Raw genomic sequence first — 12,456 nt, forward strand, 5'->3', positions numbered from 1 at the left:
GAGATTGAACATTAGATTTATTACTAGAATTAGGAATTTGATTTTTCACCATATCTGCGTATGAGATTCCATTTTTTACAGAGCTGTCTTTTTTCTGTTGGTTACTCCTATTTTTGGGGTAATTTCTCACATCCACGATACAACGCGACGTAGCACTCTTGCACCTGGTTCTTGGATACGTACTTTTCCACAGTCACAGCAAACAGTAACGTATCAGTAACATAAAAGATTTGGTCTGATATTTCATTTTTCATTAATTGTACAAGAAATAATGGCATAGGGGCATGCATTCTCCGTCTAGTCAGTTGAGTTCATATGGAGAAATCTTTAGCTGCTAGTGGACTGGCTACATCATCCGTTTTAGTAGTGTTGGATAAACCTCTAAGCACTACTTTAATAGGTCTAGCATAATTAGCATTTGTTTCATAGCGTTCGATCTTTTTTTCCTGAAATAAATCACTTAGTATTCTGTGGTGCTCGGCAGTCCGTGGTAGAATTTTTCATTTGAAATGAATATAAAGTATCATTGTAGAGGGCAGTAGTAAGTAATGTGTTAAATTTGAAACTAGATATTTTTTATACCTAAGGTGTATATCTTTAAGCTAAGCTGATGGCGAACATGTAGCAGCAAATTACAATTTTAATATGGGCATTTGCATCACTCATGCTGCCATTGGCGACTGCTCAAAATGATCATGAGCTTGTGGTACTGGGAAGACTTAATTTGAATATAGCATTATTGCTGTTGATTGTGGGAAAGTGCTTACAATAGGAAACATCCAGGAAGGAAAATCTCTAAGTAGGGCTTATTGTAGCATTGATGCAGAAATATCGGTAAGGTTAAGAAATGTTCAAAATGGCAAGCAAATTTATGCTAGGAAGTTCTGGTTGGTATTGTGTATTGTTATAGACGTGAAATTCCGGTGTGACTATCCCATTTAATCTAGCCATCATAATACTATTATCATACAGTAGGATGGATCAAATATGTAGCTATATTTCTGACCATCCTGTCATGTCATAACTCATAAATGCAAATTATGAATTTTAATATGGATGCATATAACTTAAAATTAACTCTGCTTTTAGTCTCCTAGCAGCAATTTTACAAAATCTCTTGAGAGCAGAGGTTGCTTTTTGCATTTGGCCATTTTATGTCTTCTGTAATAGCCTACTATGCTTCTAAGCAGCTGACAGACTTGTACCTTAAAAATTCTTTGAAATAATAATTTTGAGCTATGAAAAATTATTTTAACAAAATACACACTGAAATCGAAGCCTGAATTATAGTAGTTTATGGATGCATGTTAGTTATGGAATCTTGCTGATTATAATTTACTTCTCATTGTAACCTAAACTACTGAGCATAAAGATGTACATAAACCTCTGCACTTCCATTTGCAGAAATGAGTATGAGTCAGTTTCCTGTATAAAGTCCTTCACAAAGGCATCCCTCCTCTTAGACAGATAGCCCTCATGGTATTTTGTTATATTAAAATAATGTAAACTAACCATTTAGCCATTAGCCAATCACTGGGTAAGATTTCATTTGAAACCAAAAGCTCTTGACACTCCCCCATGCTTCATCTAAATGCATCAACACCCTTTTTGCTTGATTCCAACTAAAACACGCAACTTGCTTCTTTGTATCATCCACTGACTTCAGAAGTGCTAAACTTCAACAATGAGGAATGCATATTATGTCCATTATGATATCTGAATTGAAGTATGCATCTCAAAAATTTTCTTCAGCAATAAAATTATGTTGTATATACAGCTACATTTGCAAATCTCATCATTCTGTCAGTATATATTGAATGAAAGGACTCATAAATGTATGACCTCTTGGTGTATAGATAAATAGACACACATTTACACTACCTTATGTAATATTCTTACTTAAAAGAAAATGATGTTATTGAGTTCTTATACTTCAATTCTGATTGAGAAAAAATTTATGTGAGAGCAAATTAATGCCATGAGATTGTTAATTATGACAGGATGATTAATCACTGCTAATTAAAAAATAATTGCACCTAATAAATTACATCCTTTAATAACAAAAACATTCTCTGAAATTTATTTAATTGTATGGTGGAAATATTTTTGTTCTCATAAGCCTTGGCATCTTATCGAGAAAATTGTACGAATCTTTCTTGTCTTTTACGTGTATGAATGTAGGCTTGTACACACATACATGTACTATGGCTCTTATGTAAAGAGTCTTACAAAAACACATAAAAGAACAAAATTTTCAAAATTTTTAGAATACAGATAACTTTTTTGGGTGTGTGTGTATCCATATTGCTAGAAGTTTATGAATTTGTATGTAGGTGATCTTTTTAGTACCTTCTGCATTTATTTACTGTTATAAAATTATTAATTATTTGTCCTAAATATTGTTTTAAAATGTTTTATTTATGTTTATCACTATGGTTAAAAAATGTCAATTTTAAAACAAATACCTTATAAACTATCAAGTTTGAATTTTGTCACTCACTGTCTGTAAGTGGTAATACAATGTGGTGAAGCTATCTTTTCAAAATTTGACTTGGATTTTTTTTTAATGTTAAAATGGTTTTTCACACATATCTGCCTTTAATGTACAAACTAAAAACCGCAGAATTTTGCTACTTGCACCATCAGATAGACTGGAAAAAAAATAATTTAAACAAAATTTTTATGAAATTTTTAACATAATTTTTATTTTTATTTTTGTCAAATTTTTAAAATCTATTGATTGTTTCGTATACTTGATGTCTGTTATTTTAAAACTTCAACACCTAAAAATGTATTAGTTATTCAGCGTTTAGAAACTTCCGCAGCTTATAAATTCTCTAATTTTTTAAAACAAAAATGATAAAAAGATTTTTTTTGGACTATTTTCTGCATTAAAAAAAATGTGCTCTAGTATGAAAGGAAGGCAGTGCTTCGGTTCCCTCAGGTTTGTAAAACAAACTCTTTATCCCCTTTCAAAACAATAATGATAAAAATGTATTAATTAAATGACATTCTGGAATTTTCTCTAGCTTCTTCTGGAAATTCCTAGAACTAGCTGCCTTTTTGTAAGCTTTCATTTAACAAGCTCATAGTGTTTGTCACTATGGTCAAACTTTGCCTGTCATTTTTAAACCCTTCTCTTATGAGCTGTTGAAGTCAAATTTTGCCTGCATACCCATTGCTGATGGAAATACATTGTGGTGAAATGATATTTTCAAAATTTGATTTAGATCTATAAAAATTTTTTGTTGAAATGGTTTTTCTCACATAATTTCATTTAATGAACAAACAAAAGTCCCCAGAATTTTACAGATTACTCAGTTGAATAGATCAGAAATAATCTTTTAAGTGAAGTTCATATGAATTTTTAATGCAAGTTCCAATTGTTTAGCAAAGTTGCTGTTTTTTTTTTTTTTTTTTTTTTTTTTTAAATTATTTGACGTAACAGTTGTGGGAAAGTGATTATTCATTGTTAAAATAATTATTTTCCCATTGAATAAGTTGTTTGACAGCTTGTCACTGAGACTAAAAAAATGAAATTAAAAAACATTAAAAAACGCTAAAAATGTTTTTATAAAATAAGCTTTTATTTGAAACACATGAAATAATTAATGGCCTAAAAGATTAAAAGTAATTTATCATATAGTTTAATAAGAACAAGATAATAAATAATTTCCCCTTAAAACTTCATCTACAATTTTATAACACAAATAATAAAATGGTGGATGCTTAAATAATGAAATTTTATTAAGTAAATTGCATTTTCAAAAATAAAAGCCTTTAGATATATAAATTTATTAAAGTCACCCAATGGTATTGTTATATGAAGTATAAAATTGTAAATGAAGTTTGTGAAGAAAATTATTTAATCTCTTGTTTCCACTAAGCTATATATTATATGTTATTTTTTTTTTCCTCTTAGCTCAGTTGCTTATTTGATTAGTTTTAAATATAAGCTTATTCTGTATAAAGTTTTTTGCTAATATTGATACTGCTAATATACATGGCATTAACATTTTTTTTGTGGGATGAAATTTTCAAACCTTGGAGTGTGCTCTTCTGAAAAGGTAGCACAAAAGTATACCTTTCTAAAAGTAACAAAATATTTCTTATGCTAATATAATTATACAAACCAGATGTTACCATGTAATATGGTAAAGTAATATTTTGTGCCTGCTTTATATTCTTTACCTTGTGGTCAATTTTATAGGCAGTAAAATAATTGTATTTTGGTAAGAAATTTGTTTTTTTGTAATGCTAATTTGGATTCATGTCTTCTTTATATATATATCCCTCCCCTATTTTGGCTGTTTGCATGGCTTTTTTGCATGATAACTTGCGTGCTTTGATTTGATGGAGTAATTAAACCTAATTAGCTTCAAATGTGTTTAAGAGCATGCATTATTTTATTAAAAATTTCATTCTTTTAATTATTATTTAATTTATTTTCATTTATTTTTTCTTTAATGAATTTTTTGTGTGAATATTGGTTCTTAAATTACAGAGTATTTAGAAATGTTTGCTTATTTATTTGATGGATTTAAAGCTAAAATGGACACTTTTTAAGTAAAACTTATAATTATTGTTTTGTTTTAAAATAATCAAAGTTAACACTTCTTAATTTTGCTTACTTTAATTTTTTTAATGTTTTCAGCTGTGAAATATGCTTTTTTCTTTAGTTTGCAATTTGTTTGATTCTGACAGTTCATATTTTTGTCTGATGAACATTGCATGAAATGTTAACATTCTTTTATTAATAGTTTTGTATTGTGTTAGTTTTGTGCTCTCTTAAAGAATTAGGGGGTTCTGGATATCTGAATTATTTATTTTGTTTTCTTAGTGCTTTTATAATTTGTTTGTAACTGATGTACTTGTATATAATTAACTCAGTTTGAAATGTATAACATACTCATTTAGAAATGTGTAGTCTTATATTATGAGTGTTGTCACAACATCAGCTGCAGATAATTGTGCATTAAAAAAGCAAAGTTTTGTAACCTCATGTTTAATAGTCCCTTGGGGAGGGGGAAAAAAGCACGTATATTACATAATTTTTTTTATTTTCTGCTGCAAATAAATTACTAGTAGCATCATAATCTCACTTACAGAAATAAAACAAACAACAAACACTATTCAGGTTTTTTGCTTTATTTGCTGTCTTCAGTATCAAAGATGAGAGAAGGTATATGTTAAAATTAATGATTTTTGTAAGGGTGGTAATCATTTAAATAACTAGAATTTACTTTGCATAAGTATATTTACTCAAATAATTTTCTTTCATTTAATTCCCGTGATACTTAAACTTTCATTTAGTATTTATTTCATTTGGAGATGGTTATATTGCTTTGTCTCTTAACATCATACTATATGCTCTTAAATATAAGGCCTCCCCATTTTCCTCTGTATTTATAATTCTAAAATTTAGGGTCTTGCAATCGAGCATTTTGATAAATGAAATTGCAGAAGTAACTCTGTAATTCGGTTGTTTAATTACTAAATAAACTTTCCAAGTAATTATCATATATAGTATATATATATATATATACATATATATATATATATATATATATATATATATATACACATATATGTATATATATATATACACATATATGTATATATATATATACACATATATGTATATATATATGTATATATATATATATGTATATATATGTATATATATGTATATATATATAGTACATGATTGCCAACAATTATAAATGTTATATTGAGATGAGCGATTTCACTTTAGTCCTACATCCACAACAGTTATCACTGATGTGCCTGAAAACAAATAAATAGCATTTGGTCATTGACTTCATACTTTTTTTTATGTACCATAATAAAGTATTGTATTTAATTAGGTAGCTTATCTTTCACTGCAATCAAAATCATGCTCTGATCAGATATTATCTGTATTTTTATTTCTCGAAGTTTATATCCATCTGTATTTTTATTTCTTGAAGTTTGTCTTAAAATGGAATGAGGAGTTTCAGGAGGTCTTATTTTTGAGTTAATACAGCACATTTCTGAGTATATTTATTGTCACATTTATCTGTTGTTTGTAATTTAGGGGTCTGTGTGCTCTTTTGATTTGATATTAAACAATTTATGATTCTGACTTCAGTAATTACTCTTGAAGAAAATTGCAAGTATTGGTAATTACGTTTTTGGACATTTTTATGTGTTATGTATATAAAAATGTATATTTATTTAGCTGAATTATTTTGAGACCCTGGAATAGTCTCATGCAATTGATACTATAGTTTATTATTTATTACTATGTTAAATTATGTTTAAGCATTTTTGGTTGGCAGTAATGAGGTATTCAGTGACATTTAAAAATTTGTATTTAATCGAAATTTTGGAGGAATAAAAATTTATCTCTAACGGATATTAATTTCATTTTATAGAAATAAATTCTAATATGCTTTGTATTAGTTGAATTGTGACATTAAATTATAATCTGTAGCATGTTAATCAATATTTTAATTAGGGAAGGTAGAAAATGCAACACTAATTTTTATTCGGTTCAATAATAACATTTATTCAAACAATTGTTAAATAAATTTAATGTTTGGATTTTTATTTTAAATTTTACAAACAACAGAAAATTATATGAGTAATCTTTTCATTTAAAGGTCATATTCATTGTTAGTTATGAACAAGGAGTAAAGCAAACTGAATTTAAATGAATCTTTAATGTTTGGGATTTTGTTATGTATTGTGCTGATGCTATACTGCAAACAAGTATTTAGTCAATGATATCCAAAATTTATTTGTTCATAGGAGATATTAGAAAATGTGTCACTTGTGCCACGTGTGGATTCTAGTGGTTCTCTGCCTGCACTTTCTGATGATTCCAAGAGTGGAAAGTATGATGATTTTTTCAAACCTTGGAAAACATTTTTGATAGATACTTTATGTTCTTATTTCATGGTGAGCATATTCTGTTGATTTATATAAAGTAGTCAGCTAATTTGTGCCCTCCACTCCCCTGTTTCCCTCCTCCTCTGCTGGAAACATGAAAAAAAAATTCCAAATTTATAATTTTGCTTTGTTAGAAGATAGCCTCCAGAATAATTTCTGAAAAAGAAAGAATTTCTAGTAAAAAAGAAATTCTTAACTATCAGCAGAAACTGCAAATTCTATTTAACTAGCTTGACCTGTTCTATCTATCTATATATATGTTATACATACAGATGTTACCTATGAAGATAGATAGCCATTACAAAAGTTATCTGTGATGGTAATGCATAAATTAAAGTGTAGTTTGATTAATAATTTAAGTAAGAAAAAATTATATTCTTGTTCATAATATGAGGCACAGAATCTCATATTTGAACACTAAATTTGATAAGATTGGGATACCTTAGAAAAATAACAAAGAATATATTTTTTCTTTCCTGTATGCCAGAATTTCTCCATCTGTAGAAAGAGATTTAATCTCCTAAACACATACCTCAAAACAAGCATTCTGTCATGAGCTGTTTGATAGAAAGATCTGTTCAAAGTGCAGTGGTATTCACAATTATATATATATTAATTATATATATAGTGATGTATTGTGAAGTAACGGATCCGATTTGATCAAGATGGTTTGAAAATGCACATAATAGCATGACACACACTTTCCATAAAACATGTGTAGGTGGCTGATTGCCATTGAAATTGATAGAATTTTATCTAAAATCTGCCTCAAGGTAAGGCTGCTGTTTTACCTGATTTCAAATTGTACATTGATGTTGTTTCTCTTCCTGTTTAATTCCAGATTGAAACATCTGTGTTTCAGGGTTTGATTTTAGTATTTATTAAGTAAATATGTTTTTTTATGGCATTGAAGTATTACTTAGAAGACCCATTGAGGTGAAGAGCTGTCAGGCATTTAGAAGTAGGCCAGACAGCTATGTAAGTTTAGACATTGATATGAATTATTATGTTAAGTAAGATAGTTGAGCTTTCAAGATATTCTGTGCCCTCTGGAAGTAATTTTAAGATGGAAACTGCTGCTGCTTGGGATGAAGTACAGAAGAAAAACAAAAATTTATGCTGATTAATTTTTGCCCATAAATGTTCTTTATAGTATGAGCTTAATTGCTGGTAGCTGAACATTAAAATTTTGCTGCTATATGTATCCTAGGAAATTGTATACAGAAGGCTTAATGAGAAAAACTTTTCATTTTAGAAGCACAGTGATTTGTGTTACATTGACCTCTTATATGTTCTCTTAAGTCAAATTCCAATAGCTGAATTTGAATGCATTTACATCTGAAGGGAGTCTGGAACGTAAACTATGATTAGCAATATAAAGGAATATAACAACTGTTGCAATGCAGATATTATATGAAGAGAAATATTGATTTAAAAAAAAATATTGAAAAATTTCATCATAAATGTTTGAAAGCGTATTTATATTTGCCCAGAGATATCAAGATGAAGTGATACAATTCTGTTTAAGGTTTGTCATAAGTGCAGATTGATCTAACTTTTGTTTCAGCAGATCTAGTTCATGAATTATTGAAATTGAAGAAATGTTGCATGGCAAAATTCTCCTTACAGAGATCTAAACGCCTTGAATATTGATACAGAAATCATACTCTTACAAACTGATTAATAGTAAATTGAAAGCAAGAAATCATGGCGAACACATTTATGAGCTTGTAGAATTCTGGTTTTCTCTAAATATGAGATTATCTGCAGTTGTTTCTGTTTTGCAGTTGTTCTTCACATTTCTCCCCCAAAAGATTATTGGTATGTTTTATTCTTTTAACTGCAGTTGAGTCATGCATTATTTAGTTTTTCAGCTTGAATTTATTTCTTGCAGAGCTATGTATTTCCTTACATAGTTTAATTTAATGCTATTTGCCAGTTTTGAAAAATCATTGTTTAGTGTTCTTTTAAAGACAATTTTTACTTTTATGACTGGGGTTACTATCTAATGAACTACTCTATAGCTGCTTTTTTAGGTCCTGTGTAGCATGATTCCATTATGCATATATATATGAAAAATTCATTTGCAAACAGGGCAAGTTTAATAATATTAAATAAATTAATAATAAAGTTTGTACATTCACAGTGTAATTTCTTTCTAACCACTAAATCCAAAATGGTACCTTATTACAATAATTCAGTGTCTTTGACTCCAAATAAAATGATCTTGGCCAGCAAATAATTTTATTCTTCAGGATGAATGGCTTTGCTCTTCTACAGTGGCCCCGCCTACTTGGTGATGGAAATAAGGGAATATCATGATTGAAATTTTAGTAGCAACACTTGAGTCACTTAGTAACCAGCTAATCAGTTTCAGTAGCACAGTCCCCAGATAGAAAGTGCAAGAACATAAAGGAATTTTAAATTCTTTAAAGGTGTACATAATGCATGCTCCTACTGTGCTAGGCTGTCAGTGATGTTTACATAAGTATTCTGTTGCATTTTCTCCTCTTCCCATGGAATGAAGTTCACCGGAAGTAAAGTTAAATCTTATGAAATTAAACTAAGATACCTTACAAACTTCTAAAATTTTAAATAATAAAGCAGTTGCATTGCTCTCCTTAACATTCCAGTTGAAGTCTTTGAAGTGATATTATGTACCTTACCATCTCATTCTGTATGTGTTTCTGCATCCTTCTTAAAGCTTCACGTATGACAAGGTAACTTGTCATCTTGTATTAACAGGACATCATCAGTTCAAATATCAAATGCCATGTTGATTGGCATTACACAATGAGCACCTCTTAATTACAGTAAGAATTCTTTGTGCTAAAGTAAGTAATTAAAAAAATATTCAGCAGACCTTTGCAATAGGTACCTCTTCAGTATGACATTTCTACTGCAGCTAACTTCCTTGGTAGATCTAGCTAGCTCAAGGACAGGCTTTTATCTTTTCCCTATTAAAAAATCAGGAGTTAGTGGAGACTGTTCTACAGGATCATTATACACACAATTTATTGACAGCTAATTAATGATAACTTCAATTCCCATTATTACAGTTTATAGTTTTTCATACGATAATAAGTCCTTTTCAAGAATTTTTCTGAAACAAATTTTTATTATCTTTGCTATTCTTTCCCCAAATTCTCCCTACCAAGCAGCATTTTCTACTGTATATTTAAATTTCATTCTTTTCTTGCTGTAATCCATATTCTGATCATCTGTAACTGAATTCTATAAACCTAGGAGATTCCTGATCCAGTACAAGCATATTTACAAATCAGTTCAAATAAATTATCACCCAAGTTTAAGAAATGTAAATATGGACATTATATAATTCCCTGCTATAGAGCTGCCAGAAGTTCAAATTGTGGAAAGTTTCCTTAATTAATGCTAATTAAGACTCAGCTAAAATGAAATTTGTATTTTAACCTGTTCTCACTCTAGTTTAGAAGTAAGCTACTGCTCCATATACACTTGAACTAGCATTAGAAAATATGTGCTCTTATGTTTCTTTAGATTTAAAATCTTTACAGTAGGTCTGTTTATTCTTGGGGGTGGTTGATTTCTATACACCACTCCTTCCGCTGATATTGAATCATTACGTAAAGGGTTTCCCCCCTTTCAATGGCAGATTTTAAACAATTACAAATGTAACCCAGTCCATTAATCTGTACAAGGCCGGATGTGGTGGTATCTTTATTATGGAGGTACCTAATAGGTGGGGCACCTTCGCCTTTCCTATGAAGGGACAAGCAGTTACAACCATGCCTTCTCCAGGATTTGAATCCAGGTCCTTCGGCATCGCAGTCAGCTTCCCTGACTACCATACCAAATGAGCAGCTCATTACGTAAAGGTTCATCTCTACAATTCACTTTTCCCAAAGTGTTTCTAGTAAAATTTTCATTGTGATATAAAAATGTAGTCAAGATGGTGGGATCAAAAACTTTCCACGAGTACTTAACACAATGTTTCATAGCTTGCATTTCTTCGAAGCAAAGCTTTAGGATAACTTATTAGTTCATGTATGCCCTCAGAACTTCAGTGGCATATTGTTGAAGTTACAGGCTGGCTGACAGTCAATATTATTTTCTGCCCATATATCTCTTTCTTAAGAATTTGTAGCAAATTTGCATAACTTCATACTGGCTTCCATCATTGTGTCTTGCATATCTGAAGGCAAAGATGAAGCCTTCTCAAAGATTTTGCAGTATTTGGCAAACTTCCCTTTACTTTCCATTTATATCTTTAAATATAATGTAATAGTTGCAGAAAAGAAAAATGGACTATGTGAGATCCCTAACAAAACTCTTGCAAATCTAAATCATTTTATGTTATTCACTTCATAATGTACTTGATTCTTCTTAAACCACAGGAATCTAAGAAAGTCTCAGCCTTCTGCACTAAGTCCTACCTTGAGACACAATGCCCACTACAATGCAATTTTAAATCTGCAGAAATTTAATATTATTTTAAGCAAATCTGGTAGGAGATTACTGTATTATTATTATTATTATTATTTATACTAATCTAGAAACCATTTTTGAAGTTGTAGGTTATGATGAGCAACCTTGCTTTTTCATGTATTTTCCATTGGAAACTTGTTTCTCTTCTTCTTAACTTCCTGTAAGACAGTCAAGTTATGCTTTAATCTCAGAACTTTCTGATTTGGTGCACAGATTTATTTGTCTGATCATAGAGCATGTTTGTTTTATGTTTTTCTTTCTTTGAAATCTATTATTTATATTGTTATTTTTTTTACTCAGCTAGAAACTATTCTTGCAGCCCTAGGTTATGATGAGTAGCCGTGCTTTTTCCTATGTTTTTCTTTGGAAACTTTTGATGCAATCCTCCCTTTTGGGGGGTATGTTTAAAAGTAACTTGAGCAGAGAACTGAATAGATTAAAAGACTTGTGATTGTTATATAGGAGGCATTAAACAGGCCATTTAAATTTAAAAACATGGGATCTTAAATTTTCAAAGTGGCTTTTTTTTTTTTTTTTTTTTGTTTGTTTATTAGTACTATAGGATTGCATACATTTGGATTGTTATGAGTAATTATAAACTCTTATATTTAATTTGAACAAATTTTTCTTTTTGTTAATATGTGTATGTGTTAAAAGCATAATTTTCATTTTTAGCATTCCCGTCGCAGAAAGTGGGACTGATCTGGATCATACAGTTGAAGGTGCAAAACATCAGAAATTCAATGAGAAGAAAAAAATGAAGCGTCGTAGAACTCAGGATCGCTCTCCCAAATTAACTGTTATAGGTGTTGAAGATACTATGGTCGAATGTCAGTTGGAATCAACTAAAGGCAAAACTGTGACTTTCAAGTTTGATTATACCGATACTAGTCCTGAAGAAATTGCTAATAAATTGGTGAGATTTTATTCCATTCTTTCTAAAATGTATTTGATTTATTAAAGTATTTAAAATATGTATAATTTATGATTTTCTACAAAATAATGTTAATTAAAATTATACTTACGATATTTAAATATATGTGTTAATTTTTAATT

General features: G+C 29.6%; 1 protein-coding gene across 2 annotated transcripts in view; it reads left to right on the forward strand.

Annotated features, from left to right (window-relative positions):
- The window catches only part of LOC118192343 (uncharacterized), a 288,524-nt gene that overhangs the window by 173,933 nt on the left and 102,135 nt on the right, over positions 1 to 12,456 (forward strand). For both annotated transcript variants that reach the window (XM_035363282.2, XM_035363285.2), the window contains exons 12-13: positions 6,793 to 6,878; positions 12,076 to 12,316. In XM_035363282.2, coding sequence (XP_035219173.2) covers positions 6,793 to 6,878; positions 12,076 to 12,316 — 327 coding nt within the window. The remainder of the gene's footprint in view (positions 1 to 6,792; positions 6,879 to 12,075; positions 12,317 to 12,456) is intronic.

This window comes from Stegodyphus dumicola, chromosome X1 (genome assembly GCF_044657685.1).
Source record: "Stegodyphus dumicola isolate Sdum_Otavi_A_Nest chromosome X1, ASM4465768v1".
NCBI lineage: Eukaryota > Metazoa > Arthropoda > Arachnida > Araneae > Eresidae > Stegodyphus > Stegodyphus dumicola.